The sequence below is a fragment of the Saimiri boliviensis genome, chromosome 7, assembly GCF_048565385.1.
Source record: "Saimiri boliviensis isolate mSaiBol1 chromosome 7, mSaiBol1.pri, whole genome shotgun sequence".
Classification (NCBI taxonomy): domain Eukaryota; kingdom Metazoa; phylum Chordata; class Mammalia; order Primates; family Cebidae; genus Saimiri; species Saimiri boliviensis.
Window position 1 is genome coordinate 33,761,140 of NC_133455.1, and position 17,804 is coordinate 33,778,943.

Sequence of the window (17,804 nt, forward strand, 5' to 3'; positions counted from 1 at the left end):
ATGTTACCTTTATAGCTAATTTAGAATGGTAACCCCGGTAGATTGGGTTATAAATATCAGAGGGGAAAAGGATTTCTTGTGCCTAATAATACTTTTGTTTGGAAGAAGCCAAGCAAACAAGAAATAAATTATCTTGACTTCAAGATTGCGATGCAGTTTGTTGCAGTATTTCAAAAAAGAAAATATATATATATATATATATATATATATATATATATATATATATATATATCTGAGAGGCTCATTTTGCGATAGCATGGTAAAGAAACAGAATACTTACTCTCCAAACACTGCAAAGCTTTAGATCAGAAGCATTTATCTGTGCTGCATTTTAAAAAAAGAAGAAAAGACAGGAAAGAAAGGAAAAGGAGAAAGGGAACCTGTCGTGAGCTCTGTTATAAGCTATAGTTCAAGCTTCGCATTTCCTGGTTCTTTTGAAACGTAAAATTCCACAACAAATAGCTCTGTAACGTATAACCAGTATGAAGATTCAATTCAGATTTAAGTACTTTGGTTTGCTTTTGAATCTTGCTATTTTCTGCATTTGTTTTGACTGCTCTCATCATTCAAGATTGACGCTTGGATGGGTGTGTAGGAGGAAGCAGCAGCAGCAGGCTTACAGCTTGCAGACAAAAAAAATCTGCCTTATCTGATGGCTATTATTGAAAATGCGAGGTGTAGCCTGGGCTGGGTAATGAAGGGGAGCGAGCGAGGGGGAGCAAGGAGCATGGAGCTGCATACTGATGAGTGTAGGAGTACTTGATAAAAAAGAATTCTGGCTGCCGGCCGTGCATTCTCATTGTGGAGTACTCCAACAATCACATAGAACGCAGACCAGCCCAAGCTGACAGCTTGATATGCCTTCTTCTGCTGCCTGGTTTTGGGGGCTGTATGACGTACTGGTCGGTAGTAAAGATTAATATGTAAGAAATGTGGAGCTAGGATCAAGTCATACTCCACAGCCTGCCTGGCAAACTATGTTTTACTTCTGACTTTGCTCTCTCGCTGAGAACATTAATCTGTCAAGCTGGCGGGCTCCTTTGATAGCAACTTTCCCAGGGGCATGATGTGGCAATGCCACCTCTCAGCCCAGGACTACCGCTATTACCCCGTGGACGGCTACTCCCTGCTTAAACGCTTCCCTCTTCATCCTCTTACAGGACCCAGATGCCCTGTCCAAACAGTGGGACAATGGTTGGAAAGCATTGGGCTACCTCAGTACGAGAACCACCTGATGGCTAATGGATTTGACAATGTGCAGTTTATGGTAAGACGCTCTCTGTGTCCACGGAGCTGCCTTTTGTCTGTCTTTGCTTCTTATGTGTCTTACATGGCTCAGAGGCAGCCTGATTTGCACCAAAATCGGTCAGATTTATATATGTAACTGCATCGGAAAATTGGATGCCCTTAGGACTGAACTTACTGTGTACATATGGACTCTTGATAAAAAATGAGATCTATATGTAGCCATATACATATGTGTTATATGAATGAACTGGTGAGAGTGCTATTTATAGGCAGTGAAAGAAGATTAATATTGATATTCTTCCTGTCATTCTTTGTATGTTTATTTTATAAATTTGTGATCTTAGAATACTCAGATTGTATTACTCTTCAGCTAATTCTTGATTCTTATATTATTTCACTTGAGCACCACCATTTAGTGGTTAATGAGACAATTTGTCATGTTTACGGTGTGAAGATCATTTCTTTTCCTGATAACTGTTCAATAAGCAGTTTAAATCATGTGGACAACCTTCAGTTCATTAGCAAACTGCTTCAGATGGTCAGTTTTGGAGAGCGTTCACTTCCACATGCTGATTGAAGAGTGATGAAGTATTGTTTATTACTTTAGGTGGAAAATAAACACTTTGGTCATTTAGCTGTCAATATTTAGAAAGAGGTTTGTAGACTAAGTATAATCACGTACTTCTGAATACTGATCTACATGCAGTCTAAACCTGGCATATGCTAACTTTCCACTGTTTTGCATATAGGTGAGGAAGGAGGATGGGGAACTGTGCAGACCAAAAATTCAGCTTTCTAATCGTTTCCATACCTCCCCCAGTGCTCATCAGTTCTCCTCGTTAAGCTACGTCACAGCTTTATTACCTTTCCTTGCTTTTAAGTACCCATCACACATATCAGTGATCCCTAAATTTAGAGAGACCTACATAACACAGGCATGCAGCACACAAATGACTTGTAGAAATAAGTAACAACCCTTCCTAAATAAAATAATAGGGCTGACACCTGCAGCTTACTAGTACCAGAAACGATAACACAACAGTGAGAGCTGGTTAGATTTTTTTATTTCTATCTCAGATTATTTTTCTCTGAGGTTGACTTGAGTATTATAGATTTGAAGATTATTAACATTATTCAACTTCTCCTTCTCCAAAAGTATGTATGCCCACGAGTTTTTAAAAATAAAAAGACAAAAATATAGGAAGATATATGAGCTCTAAGTAATTGTATGTACAGAATGCTTTATGAGTGATTTGTTGGATTTTTTAATACTGAAATATGCAGCTACTGTGATTTTTCTTGTTTTCTTTAGTTTAGATCCTTCTGTGTCCTTAAGTACTGTCACTGGTTATATAGACAAGATACTGTGGGCATTGAAATGAAAAAAAGTGGAAGTTCTTCAATTGCTGTGAAAGTCTTAGAACACTGAGGAGATTTAGGACAGACTTAGGGCATTAAATAGATGGCATTAAGAATTAAAGAATCAAACAGAATTGAAGTCTTTTCATTATTATTTGTGTTTACTGTATATTTAAATATCTTAATTATTTCTCCCTATGTCTACTTGAAATAGGGTTTCTCATTTTTTCCCCTGAAACCCTTGTCCAAATTTATTCTAGTCCCATGAGAAGTTAGGTCTTTGGATTTCCTGGATCATTTGGCCACTCTGAAAGACTTTAATTCAGCTTATTTTTCCTCTGAATGTTAAACACGTATGAGCAAATATAATACCTTTTTGAAAGCCTCAAACTGAAAGGTTAATCAAACAGTTTTCAAATAAGCATTTGAAGAGTGATCGTAAAAATTATTCATGAATGAATCATGTATAAGCACTGCAAAATTTATCTGGAAGGCAAAATCCTGGACATATGTGATGTAACCAAGGTCTAATCATAGAATATATTCTTTACTTGTTTAATTTGAAATATTCTGTATAATTTTCTAGAAAATAATACTAATTTAGATGGGCCAATCAAATACTTTCTTCATGAGACAGAATTATCTTTTTAAAAAAACTTTGAATTGCCATTTAGAGGAGTTAATTAATTAGGAAAATGAAGCAAATCATGAAGTGGTATCATCAATTAGTGCTTTATATGCTGTTATACACCATTTATTTGCAACTAGAATCATAGTGATTAATTTCTACCTTTATAAAAATTATTTATTGATCTCCATAATCTAATTTATGTAATTACAAACTTAGTTAAATACATGAATATGTTTGGCTCACTGTAAGAAACATATTCCTTTAGTGTGGTGAAAAATCCATTAGACTTGCTTAGTCTTTACTCAGTATCATATTCTAGCTTTTGTTTTTCTTGAAGCACATTCTGACCTGCATTTATTCCTCCTGTTGCCTAAGCAACAAGCACCACACTCCTATTAACTATGATGTAGTGCAGGTCTCATTAGCTTTTTTGAACAAGACAGTAGAAATCAAAAGGATGTAATTAATGTTGGTTGAAACATCATAGTGCATCCATGCATATATGCATGCAAATATTTAGGAAACATTTTCAGGAGTTAATTTTTTATTCAATCAAGAATCCATTAATGAATGTGAACTTAAAGTGTTCATATAAGTAACTTAAAGTATTTATTGAAAGCTTTAAAAATTATTTGCTAAATCCGTTCTACATACATACTTCCACATATAAACACAATATGTGGATGATTTATCGCCATGGCTATAATTATCTTTAATAAAGACTATTATCACCAATGTCTAAGACCCCAATTGTTTTTAGTTTTGGGGGGGTTTTGAGATGAAGTCTTACTCTGTTACCCAGCTTAGAATGCAGTGGCGTGATCTTGGCTCACTGCAGCCTCCATCTTTCTAGTTCCAGCGATTCTCTTGCCTCAGCCCCCCGAGTAGCTGGGATTACAGGTGTGCACCACCACACCCAGCTAATTTTTGTGTTTTTAGTAGAGATGGGGTTTCACCACGTCGGCCAGGCTGGTCTAGAACTCCTGACCTCAAACGATCCACCCACCTCGACCTCCCAAAGTACTGGGATTAGAGGCGTGGGCTACCCACGCCTCTCCCTACAATTGTTTTTAAATATTTGTCAATTATTGCCTCTCCTTCAGACTAATATTTGTCGTCGATTTTACAGATGTTTGAATTTTTTCCCCATATCTTAAGGTCCAAATTTTAAACTTTTCCTTTATGTATTTCATTTTGGTTTTCATTTTGGTTTGTAAAATAGTTGTGCCCCCAGTTTAGATCCTTCTGTGTCCTTAAAAATGTAAAATAAGTAGAAATTGGTACAATCAAAGAATAGTTAAAAAGGTACATCATGTTACCTGAGACTTTAGGAAAGTCATATCTGTGTTTAAACCAAAAGCCCTTCACAACAGAATCTTTTGTCTTAAAATCTGCCCAGATCCCACCCTTCCTGTTTATCCCCTCAGAAGTCAAATATCACCACCTCCCTCCTGCTTGGCGAAGCCTACCTGATACTCACCTCTGGGAATGCTGCCATGCCCTCTGACATTTCACTCACCTCCCCTGAATTTGCAACATACAGAATGTGTCTAAGTTTCCACATTTTTTTTTCACCAAGGAGCTTAGGTATGAAGTGATTACTCTGCAAAAATACGCATGCTTATTTACTTCCTCATTATATTTGTCTCTACCATCATATGTGTTTTTCAAAGTCTAATGACTGATTCCTAAATTTTAAATTCCAAATGATCTATTCTTATCTTAATAACTGTTCATCTGAACTCTCTACCCACTCCTCCTGGACAGACATTTCCTTTCCTTCCCCTCTGTCTTTTATCCTCAAGGGTATAACTCAATTCCTGCCTCGTTCAGGTAGCTTTCCTTAATGACTGCAGTCCATAACAGCCTCTTTTTTCCTGAACTCACACAGTGTTATGTTTGATATGAAAAAAATAAATTTGGCATGCCATTATTCTCTCTCTAGAAATAGGAGTTAAGTTTTCCACTTGTATGTATCTTGTCTTCCCAATTAGACTGGAAGCTTCTCAAGTCCAAGTTTTGTGTGTTCAGTTTCCTTGCCTTCCTCATAACTCCCAGCATAATGCTGTGTGCATAGAAATCAGCCTGTAAAAACCGAAAGCACGACAGATTGTTGTAGGTGGACCTCCAGTCTCATTTTAAAACTGGAAGCCTTATTCTGCCAATGGGAACATGGAACATTAGTACCTTCACTCATTCATGCAACAAACACTCCTTAGACATCATTTACGTGCCAGGGACAGTGTTAAGTACTAGGGATGTAACAGTGAATAAGACATGATCCTTACCCTCAAGGAGAGTACAGTATTTCCCTCAGACCTGTATTAGTTGCATGCATATCACACACATACACGTTTCTTCATGCACACGTAGGTGCACACACACCTCACCACAGGGATCTTGCCCCTCATTCTTCACATAATCACCATCACTCAACATATGAATTTACTAGCAATTGGTTTGTCAGCAACAAATTACAGTAGATAATAGAAGAGGTAATGTCTGTCATAGCATGAAATAAAAGAAGATGAAGATACTGATGATATCAAAACATTGGCCGTGTTATGGTAGATTCATAGTCTGAAGACTGTATTAAGGATTTTATATTACTTGGAGGAGGACTGAATCATAACCTCACCATGATAACTAGCTGACAGTTATATTTGTAAACTCTAATCAAAATGGGGAAGAATGAAATTATTACCGACTCATTTTTTTAAAGCATCTCCTGTGTTTCTAGCAATTGTCATCTAGGTTGACTTGGAATGCTTTGACTCTTATTAAATTGTTAAAATGCAGCCTTTACAGAATAAGAAGTAACAGTAATACTGATAGCCCTACATGAATTGGCATTTCTGTACACTTGGGTGGACAGCATTCATAAAGGACTTGCTGAAGGTCAAAGTGAGTAGTGCCTATTAGACACTGAAGTGGAGCCACAGAGCTCTTGGGGTCATCCATTTGAACAAAATATTTGCACAAGATAGAGCTTATACATATTTAATTAAAACTTTTTTCCCATTGCTGTGGTACATTTTACACATTAATAGACTTACATCTTTTTTCCACTTTTACATAACTTTTCTATAATGAAAATATCATTTGCAGTTGGCCTGAAAAAATGACCTTTTAAGTACCTTAGTAGCATATTGTGATCCAAGTAAGAAGTTAAACTTGTGAAGTAGAAAAATAAATTATCCCTAAAGTGTGAGACCAATCAACCCCCCCTCCCATGATAATTTCTTGTTCCAAAATCGGTTAGGAAAATTTTCTGAACTTACCAAGATTTAAAGATACAAGAGAAAAATACCTGCCTATTTCCCTGTGCCTTATTTCTCAAACAGGCTAGGCCCAGAGTTGAGTGGGTGGCCTTATGTTAAAAGTACAGCTATAGTTTTCTAAAATCATTTAGGCCAATAGTTTCAAACCCACTTTTGAAAGAAAAAAAAAAAAACACAACCTTTTCAACTGCCAGCATTTAAAAATCTGTTGGTATCTAAAAGTCAAAGCCAAGAGGGTTTGACTTTATCTGGACAACAGCTTAATTACAAATACAATAGGCACAGCCTCACAGTGGTGTGAGATAGAAATAAAGTAAGACTTCTCATTTCCATTATCTTGTTTCTCTATAATTCAGTTTACTCATCTGTAAAATCAATCTAATGAGGGATCTAGAAGAAATGTTCTTTTTGATTGTTATTTAATATTTTGAGCTCTTTAAAGAGGCAAGTACAATATTGTTGCTGGCAGAGCTACTAATTGTTCTTGTATATCCCATTAGCCTTGCACGAATACTGATTGCTTGTGCAGCAGTAAGTCAAAATGAGGACATATGCAGGGGTGACTATCTTGGAAGAATGGCTTTCAGAAAAAAAAATTATTCAAATCTTATGTTAAAAAGGAGTCTTTTCTTCCTTCTGGAAGTTACTCTGATTAAATTTTAAGCACTAAAATATGCTGCTCCATTTTCTAATAATGCAGTATATAATATAACACCCATTACTAACTAATGCTCACATGAATAGGCCTTTAATTTGGTCATGCAGCATATTTGCATAATTTGATCTCCAGTATTACTTCAAATGACCAGATATTTGAGATGAGAAATTTACTTCATGAATCTGAAGAGTTACCAAAGCTGCTGAATTACAGCCTAATTTTAAGAATTCCAGCCACAGTCATATTTCTAGTTTTCCTTAAAGAGACAAATCTTTCAAACAAGCGTTCAGTGGCAGTGACCTCCATTTTCTCACTTCGAACCACTTCCTTAACCCTATAATCCAGCCTGTGTCTCAACTTTTCTGTTGAAATTGTTCTCTTTGAAGTCAGCTGTGATCTGCTTCTTACCAGTTCCCCACTCCCTACTTGTTTTTTTACTTTTTTTCTCTTTGCTCTCTTTTCGATATCTGATTTTCACTATCCACTCCTTCTTATTATTTACTCCTCATTTGTGTTCCATGACATCATACTCTCCTTTGCAATTACACCTGCTCTCCTTCTCCTCATGCCTCCAGATAAGGGTGGTGGTCTACACCTTCCCATCCCTTAGGGAGATCCCTGGGTCTCATAGATCCATATCTGTTCTGCATGTCTCACCTCTTTCTACCTGGTTCCCAGTGCTGTCCCGCTACTCAATAAACATTTCCAAATGCAAAGAGAATTTAGCACAGACCTGGCATAGAATAAATGCCCAATAAATGTTAACTATCCTGCAGCCAGCATGATCTTTCTAGAGCACACATTTGCATTAGCACTGCTCTGCTTAAAATCCTTCAGAGGTTCTCAATTACCTATGGAAGAATATAGGGCATTTCTAAAATCCTTAATATGGCTTTCATATTTAGGATCCTTAGTGACCTGGCCCTTACTTATTTTCCTGCCTTGTCTTTCACTGCTTCCTCTTTTCTGCAATAGAGAACTGCATTTTTTTTTTCTTTAATTGCCTGGCTTTTGCACATGTTACTCTCTCTGCCAGGAATGATCTTCCTTTCTTTCTTAACTCCTTTTTATCCTTTAGCTCTTAGCATACTTGTCACTTTTTTTAGCTCTCAGCTCTTTTCTGAACCTCCAAGTATGGGTTAGGAACTCTCCTTCTGTAGTACCCTTTTGAAAAACGTATCTTACTGGGGTACATCACCGCTTTACTTGTCCATCTATCCTCACCACTTCTGCCATATATAAACACTAGGACAGGGGCCAGCAAACTTTTTCTGTAAAGGGCCAGATGGTAAATATTTTAGGCTTTGCAAGCCACATGGTCTGTATTGCAACTACACAACTCGGCTATTGTAGCATGAAAGCAGCCATAGCCAGTACGTAGATGAATGGGCGTGGGTATGTTCCCATAAAACTTTATTTACAAAAACAGGCAGATCTGGTCAATGGGCCATCGCTTGCTGACCCTACTGTCAATTTTGAGCTCCTCAAGAGTTAGTTACATATATGCTTTTAATCTCTGCATCTCCAGGTACAGCCTGTAGTTTACACATGTAGACACAGGAAATGTTTAATGAAAGGAGGAGGAAGAAAGCAGATACTGAGAAACGACAGAAAGAAAAGAAAGAAGGCAGGAGAAAGGGAGTAAGGAAATCAGGCAGGTGGCTACATGAAGGGTTTCTGAAGGCCTGTTTAGTTTAAAGAGAACCCAGCCAATAGCTGAGGCTATTCAGAGCACAATCCAGCCTTCAGGAGTCTGATGAGAGCCACGGAGGGTGTTTTTGCTTTAACCAAGCAGACTGGAGTATATTTTCGGCAAGGGAATTGCACAGGCACAGGAATTAGAAAAACACAGCTGCAAAGCAAGCCTGTTGTTCCCTCTGTTTGGAATTCCTTTTTCTTCCTTCTTCACCTAATTGTGTATCATTGCTCATGAATCAGCTTAAGCATCACTTCCTCCAGGAAGTATTCCCCAACACTATCCTGCCGTCTGGCTGGCATAACTGTCCCTTTTCTGTGCACCCACAGTATGTTAGTCCTTATAATATTACATTGCAGTGCTTTTATCTGTTCAGATGTCTGCTTCCCCATCCCCTCCACAGAGAGTAAACTCTTTAGAGGCAGAGTTTGAGTCTTGTTTATTTTTCTATTTCTAAAGCCTCGCACAGGGCTTGGCATATAGTAACTTCTTAATAAATATTGATCAAATGGAATTTTTAAGTTCTGTATATTTCCACATAAATTATCCCATATACTTCTCACCATATACTGTAAGTATTAGTATATCCATAATTCTATGTAGTTTCATATAATTCTATATAGTTATAGTTCCATATAAATTATCACATACTAAGTATTAGTATGCCCATAGTTCTATATGGTTCCATATAAATTATCCCAAATAATTCTCACTAATACTGTCAGTATTATTATACTCATAATTAGAAATAAAGAGGATAAAACTCAACAAGGTTAAAAAAAATTGCCAGCAGAGCCTACCTTTGAAAACCAAACCTCTGTAACCTAAAAGTCTCTGCTCAGTTCAGTAAAAGGACACAATTTCACCACTTCTCCTTTCACTTATTCAGCAATTGTTTCTTGAGCCACTGCTATACTGCAGGCACTAAATGAGATACTAGCCCTGCCCTCAGAGAACTCCCAGTTTGTCATATTTCTGATCCTTTGAGGGACTTTATCTTCTTACCTTAATACCTCCTTGCTCTACTTCTCAAGAGGATGTCTGCTTTAACCAGACTGGAATGCTCACTGCCAAATAAATATACACCTTCATTTTCGTTCACAATTTTCCTCTTACCTAACATAGCCTATGTCCTCCTGATTGCTAGTCACGGAAGACCTACCTCAAGGTCCTAGGCACTCCTCAGGCTGTAGAGAGTCTTCCCCTACTGACCTGGAACTTGCTCACCTCTCCAGCCTTATCTTTCACCACTCTTAAGTTCTGGCCATGTTGAATTACTTACAGTTCTACAACAGTGCCTCACCTGCTCATACATCCACACCTTTGCATACGCTGCCTCATATAAACACTGTTTTCTGCCCAGAACCCTTGCTTCTTGCTCACATCTTTGCACTCCTCCTTTAAAAACCTGGCTTAGAGGTCCCTACTGAGGAGCCTTAAACAAAACTTTGTAATGCTCAACTGTCCTTCAGTGACCTCCCATGACACTCTGTACATACCTCTCTTGGAGCAAGCTTATCACATGAGACTGAAGTATCTGCTTCTTTACCAAACTCTTTCCCCTGAGGTGAAGAACAGTGCCCCGTTTAATGTTAGTTTCCCAGTTACTAGTACTGCATATCAGTTTGCTAGGGCTGCCATAACAAGGTACCACAAACTAGGTGGCTGAAACAACAGAAATTTATTGTCTCACAGTTATGGAGGTCAGAAGTCTGAGACCAAAGTGCCAGCAGGGTTGGTTCCTCTGAGTGCTATAAGGGAAGGAGCTGTTCTGGACCTATCTCCTTGGCTTGTAGATGGCCACCTTCTCCTTATATTTCAAATTCTCTTTCCTCTGTGTATGTCGAATATGCAACAGTCATATTTGATTTGGGCTCACCCTAATGACCTCATTTTAACTTGATTATGCCTGTAAAGACCCTGTCTCCAAATAAGGCCACATCCTGAGATACTAGGGGTTAAAACTTCAACATATACATTTGGAGTGACACAACTGAACTCATAACAGTCCTCAATAAATGTGTATGTATGTGTAGCCTTTGCTTATTATCCCTCACATTGCCAAGCACAGTCCATAATGATCATTCAATAGTTGCTTAATTGAATTAAATTCAGTCTGTGTGAGGTTTACAAGAGATTCCAGATGCCTGAGGGATCTGATGTTACTCTTTCATCAATGATAAACGTAACCTTTCTGATAACTTAGAGTTTTTCATAGATGAGTCATCATATACAGATAACACTGCTATTTAGTATGAGAACTGGCAACACCAGAACCAGAAACTTGTTACCTTTCTAGCCCTACACTCTTTCCATTTTATTTTGCAGCCTCTTCTGGTACCTAAATAAATCACCCTTACAAGAAATATTTGTTTGGTTTCCATCCTTATACTTGGTAACTACCTGATAGAAGCACTCCAAGGAAATTGATGATTAGGCAAGTCATATTTTATAGCAAGAAAGAAATATAGGCAGTTTAATAATATAACTATTGTTGATCGAGAACGTGTTATATGATTTTCACATACATTATCTTTACCTCTCCCATAAATGTTACAAAGTATGTAGTATTATTCCAGTTTTACAAGGGCAAAACTTAGTTATAGAAAAACTAAACATATGGTCCAGAGCACTCAAGATTTAAACCCAGGTCAATCTGAGTCCAAAGGGAAAAGTTTTTAATAAAAGATACTGGGGCAGCATATCTGAGTGAGCTGAGAAAGATCTGAGCCCTGGAAAAACAAAAATAGCATAAATATTCTTTAATCTTGGATGGATGATGATTCTGAGAAGCAGCAACAGGAGAGGTGACAGAAGAAAAAAAATGGCCTCATGCAGAGATTAGGCAGTCTAGGCTAAGGAAATCTTTTCACCATACATAGGGTTATAAAAATACAGATGAATTTCCAGATCAAGTTTGTTCTCAGACCATGAGACCTTCCGAGTGAGAGTCATTTCATGCATGCAGGAGACACCACATCAAACAGTACCACTGTTCATGGAAGACATGATCTGTCTTTCAGGATAATTTTTTCTATGATGTAATGAACTGTCATAACAAAAGGCTATAGATTCTTATCCATAAGAAAACTCAGGCTAGAAAGACACAGAAACAATACCTTACAAGTCATTTCATACATCTCCCTGACTTTATTTCAAGACAACCTATGCTAGTCTGTGTGAACCAAGTAAATCACAGGCATTGAGAACTATCCATTCATTTGAGAGTGTATGATCTAAAATAGTATTGAAGAACAAGAGCCCTTGCAATTCTACTTATGAATTACAGAGGTAAGAAAATGAAATGGATAATGTAGGCCTCTGAATATCAGGTCACTGATTTCTGCCCCTTGAGTCCACAGAATTAGATTTCACATTGTTATACTTTTACCTTCTCTTAGAGGGAGCAAAGATAATTAGGATTCATATTGAAAGAATTATGGAACATCTTAAGTTTATAAGCCTATGTCTAGTTTGAAGCCTGGCAAAGAAAATTAGGTTTGTTATTCCAAAGTTTGGAGGGAGGTCTTGAAATTTGAGGCCTAGAAACAAATGTGTCTCAAGTTTCTTTGGCAAAAGAAACTTTTTTCAGAAAGGTGCAATCCTGTAGAGATAGAGCTGAACATTTAGCATTCATCAGGCCTGTGTAACAAAATGGCCCATTCAGTTATCTGCTAGTCCAGAACAAGTAAATAGGAATATTCAGGCTGGCAAACATTTACTCCAGAAATCCCTCACTATTTCAAAAGGAAGCAAGCAAAAGATCATCCACAACAAATCAATCATTTAAGAACTACTGAATAAATAGCAGCGAGGTTCTTATTGCAGGGAGTGGGGTAAAGGGTGTGTTATATAGTTAAAAAAATGCAATCCATTGACTTCCTGGTAATTCTTATTGTACTTTATGGTTTTTTAAACTCTTACACATCTACTACCTCAATTATCTTAGAGGCAGAAGAAATCGATTATATTTTTATATGCAGTTTTTGCATAATGCTGTGATATTAGGGCAGCTTTCTTCTCTACTCTCTCTGAGTAAACTCAGATATAACCTGATTTCTTTTCAAAACCCTCCTCAATTCTTATTCTGCTGTAAACACTATCCACTTACTCTTCTTCCCTCCATAACCAAGCCTCTGAAAACAATGCTTACACTTGCTGGCTTGCTCTTCAGAAAAGTATAGTCAGGCCTTAATACCATCAGCTTCTGTCATCATTCTGAAATTATTTATAAAATTATTTATAGATGACAACCAATAAACTCTTAATTGCCAAAGACAATATACTCTTCTAGTCCTTATTTACCTGATCTTTCTGTGACCTTTCATTCTGACCACTCTTTCTTTTTATGACAACTTTTTGTCCTTGACCTCTAGCCTTGTCTCTGTTACTTCCTCCCACCTTCTCTGTCTTCTTTGTAGCCCTCCCTGCTTCTGCCTGTACCCTCTGGCTTAGCCCTTGACTCTCTTCTCTTCCCATTCCACACTTTCACCTTAGGTGACTTCATCAATACTCCACAAAAGCAAAGTTTTCTACCTCCTATATATTCTACTGACCCCTCAAACTCCAAGTGTTTAGAAGTGGAATAATCTTTCCCCTGAAAGCTTTCTCCATGGGAAAGTTATCAATCAGTTGGGTAGAACGCTGATGAGAGATCAAATGAGAATCAACCAAATGTCCATCAATGATAGACTGGAAAAGGAAAATGTGGTACATATACACCATGAAATGCTATACAGCCATAAAAAGGTATGGTAACATGTCCTCCACAGGGACATGGGTTGAGCTAGAAGCCATTATCCTCAGCAAACTAACATAAAAACAGAAAACCAAGCTCTGCACATTCTCACTTATAAATGGGAGCTGAATTATGAGAACACATGGACACCTGGCGGGGAACAACACATAGTGGGACCTGTCACGGGTGGGGTTTGGTGGAGGGAGAGCATCAGGAAGAATAGCTAAGGGATGCTGGACTTAATACCTAGGTGACTGGTTGATCTGTGCAGCACACCACCAAGGCATACATTTTTCTGTGTAACAAACCTGTACATCCTGTACATATACCCTGGAACTTAAACATTGAAGGTGAAAAAAAAAAAAAGAAATGAAACGAGAGTTAGCCACTGGATTTGGCCACACAGAGGCCCCTGGAGAACTTAACAAGAATACATTCTGTGAAATAAGAGCCACAGGAGCCATATTGCATTGGATAGAAGTAGTAGACAACTGTCAAAAGAAGTTGACAATTTCTGATAATGGGAGTACAGAAATACACTATTACCTAAAGGGTGACTTTTGGGGCAAGAGGAGAAATTTTTAAAAACAGGAGAGACTGGAGTCATGTTTGGCTACTAAAAGGAACGATCAGGTAGAAAAAAGAGGTATTGATATTGGAAAAGAAAGAAAGATCGAAAGAATAAAGATGAGAGAGGCTGGGATCCAGAGCCAAGTAGAGAGTTGGTCGTTAATGGGGACATTCCTGTGACAACAGAAGAGAAGACAGAGAAGGTGGATACCATCATGATTGGTATATGAGGCACTAAGCATATGGAAATATGTTTCTTCTGATGGTTTCTATTTTCTAGTGAATAATGCTATGAGGATGTGGAAGATTTAAGAATAGAGAAGGTAATTAAAAAGTTGCTTCAGAGAGTGGGAAGGAGAATTTACTAGGAGAATGGAGTAGGATTGAAGGGCCATGTTTAGGGCTCATTTGAGATTTGTAATCATTAGATTCAGCATGGAAAAGACAATCATGCTCCATAGGAATTAGAAAGACAACTGCACTTTAAGGCACAGAATTGCTTCCATGGTCTGGCCTCTTTACCTACTTGGTGTGAGATCATGGGCTAGTCCCTCAACCTTCGTAAATGTCTGTTTTTCATGTGCAAATTGGAGACAGTATACCTAGTTTGTAAGGTTTCATTAAGAATTAGATTAAGGCTACCTCTGTGCTTTCAGTAGGCAATGAATCATGATGGTGACAAGAGTGCCTGTTCCATTTAGCTGGCACACCAGATAAGAATTACTGATTAACCAGCGAAACAGAGAAATAGGCACAAGGCTTCATTGCTCTTATGCTCATAATACATTGGATACAAGGAAAAAGCTTACATGCATTATTCTAGGAATATTGAAATATCCATAACCCACCTATCTCAGCAAACTTAAATCAAATAACTTTAAAGGATGTTGAAAAGCTAGTCACCTTAATTAACTCCTACTCACCACAGACTTTCATTAGTCGACTACATGAACACTCAAAGAACTGAGCCTTTCAGGCAAAGTGGCCATTGAAATAGTGCAGATTGTTGGCAGAGTACTGTGGGACTTCCATGGTCTAGATTGCATTTAGCACTTTCCCTAGGAAACATACTCAAAGACACCCACCTATTACAAAATGTTCCCTTCACTGTAAATGATAACATTATGATGACTTTTATGAGACCATCTGAATACTCAGAAGTCTAGTAGTTTTGTCCTTGAGGGTAACTAACTTAAACTTGCATTCAGACTGTGAAGTGAATTAACAAATATGCCACAGCATTTTAAAATGTAAATCTATGTGTTTTAAATCTGCATCTTTTATCCTTTAACATGTGTTGACAGTCTAAAGCAGAAAGTAGATAAGCCTTTGTTAAGGAGTTCTCAGGAAAATCCTTTTGAATGGATTCCCAAGAGAGTTATCCATTCAATCCTAAGGGAACACCTATTGAGTACCTATATACTCATCTAACTGTGCTAAATGTGGTAGAAACTACAAAGAGGCATAATACAGGGTCTGCTTAAAGATCCAGCAGTCTACTCAGGCAGCTAAGACTAGCATACTGAACAGCAAATAGCAAATCACATTCAAATGTTAATAAAAGTCAATAGTGTGTTTTCACAGCATAAAATGTAACTATAGGAGAAATTAGTGTTAGAAATCTATGACTGGCTGGGCACAGTGGCTCACATCTGTAATCCCTGTACTTTGGAAGGCTGAATCAGGAGGATAGCTTGAGACCAGGAGTTCAAGACCAGTCTGGACAACACAGTGAGACTCCTATCTCTACAAAAAAGAAAGAAAGAAAGAAAAACAAACAAACAAAAATTAGCTGAGCATGGTGGCCTGTAGTCCCAACTACTTGAGAGGCTGAGGCATAAATAACTTGAGCTCAAGAGTTCAAGGCTGCAGTGGACTATGATCATCACACCACTGCATTCTAGCTTGGGAAACCAAGCAAGATCCTGTTTCAGAAAAATAGAGAGAGACTGAGGGAGGGAGGGACAGAAAGAGGGAGGGAGGGAGAGAGAGAGAAAGAGAAAGAGAGAGAGAAAGAAAGAAGGAAAAGAAAAGAAAAAAGAAAAGAGGGAGGGAGGAAGGAAGGAAGGAAGGAGCTGATTATGGTAGAGATGGAAGAGAAGTCTGTGAGCTTCTCTGGAGACAAATGGGCTTGAGTGGATTTATGTAAGCAGTGAAGAATGGGGTGAAGGACGTAACATTGAATGAAATAATGAACAAAGATGGTGAGATGTCAAAATGTATTCAGCATTGGAAGGGCAAAAGAGCTACAGGTCTGGTGACAACCCTAGGGGTCATGTAATGCCTCTGAGTAGAAGTGTTACCTATCTCGTGAAACTCTGCTGCAGATGCTATACATGCACCATATGGAAAGACAGCTTAATGACCCATCACTATGCCCAGATAGGCTCACCCAGATGACAGCACACACGTGCACATCACACAGACAGACAGCAAAGGCGGCTGAGCATGGAAACAGCTGTCTGAGACTGATTAACCATCTATTTCCAGAGAACACTTAAGAAAATGAAGTTACTTGTGTTACCTTAGGTATTTCTCCAAACAAGCCCATCTTCCTGAGGGCTAGTACAGTGTCTCAAAGCCAACAGCAAATCTGTTTTCAATAGTTTCATATCATCTGGAATATCCTCCTATCCTCCATAATGATGTATTCACCTGTTAGAGCTCCTGCTTCTTAAAAGATAGTCTGTGTTCTCAATTGCAATAACTAAAGCAATCATCCTCACTTTCACCTTGGAACAATGACTGCTGCCAAGAACACCATCAACCTTCTCATCAATAAAACCCAGTTGGTCAGAAATGTTCTAAGAATTCAAACAGAGAAACATTTGCTTAGTTTCTACTTTCATGTTCCCGATGTTATGCTAGGGCTTCTAAATACAAACATTGATCATAATAATGATGGTAATAATAATAATAATAATAAACACTTTTGCTTACATTTCAGGTACCAGTGTTCTCAGTGTTTTACATATATTAACAATTTCAATTATTTTCGAATGATAATATACTCTGTCCCTCCTCTCACAAAGCTTGCAGCACTGTAACTGATTGGAACTAAAATGGAGTGACTCAGGCAAGACTCGACAGATGAGGTCAGGTTTACACTAGCTCTTGACAGATTAGAAAAATTCTCAGGCTGAAAGGGCTGAGTGATAGGACCAGCTTTCAGGCAAGTGGAACAGCATATAATTAGTCTGGAAGCACAGAAAAAGCATGGCAAACAGTGGGCATTCAGTAGTTGAGCCCAGTTGGTATGCAGGGGAAGAAATGAAAAGAGGAAATACATAACACCATAAAAAAATGAAAAGAGGAAAATATATAAAACCAAGGAGGTTTTTACTAAATGGGGGTCAGGTGGTGCAAAAGTCCATGTTTATTCTGCTCCAACTTAGATCTCCACAGCCCTCTTTGTGTAGCTGAGAATGGATAGGTTTGTTTATTCCTGTCTTTTGGTGTGTGTGAATCTCTGCTTTTCTTCCCCTCAACACCCTCAGCCCGTTTCATTTGAAGTACTTTGAGGAAAGGACATTGCAGTTCTCCTCTCTCTTATCCATGTAGAACCTCCCGGTAAGCACTCAATGTCAGTTGACTGACCGGGCAGTCATTGGCCTCCGCTTGTA

At 38.1% G+C, this 17,804-nt stretch overlaps 1 protein-coding gene across 26 annotated transcripts in view; it reads left to right on the forward strand.

Annotated features, from left to right (window-relative positions):
* ANKS1B (ankyrin repeat and sterile alpha motif domain containing 1B) overlaps nucleotides 1–17,804 on the forward strand; it is a 1,271,383-nt gene that overhangs the window by 825,931 nt on the left and 427,648 nt on the right. For 20 of the 26 annotated variants that reach the window (XM_039471669.2, XM_074402369.1, XM_074402368.1 and 17 more), the window contains one exon: nucleotides 1,161–1,267. In XM_039471669.2, the coding sequence (XP_039327603.2) occupies nucleotides 1,161–1,267 (107 nt within the window). The other 6 variants (XM_074402374.1, XM_074402375.1, XM_074402376.1 and 3 more) reach the window with 3 other exon arrangements.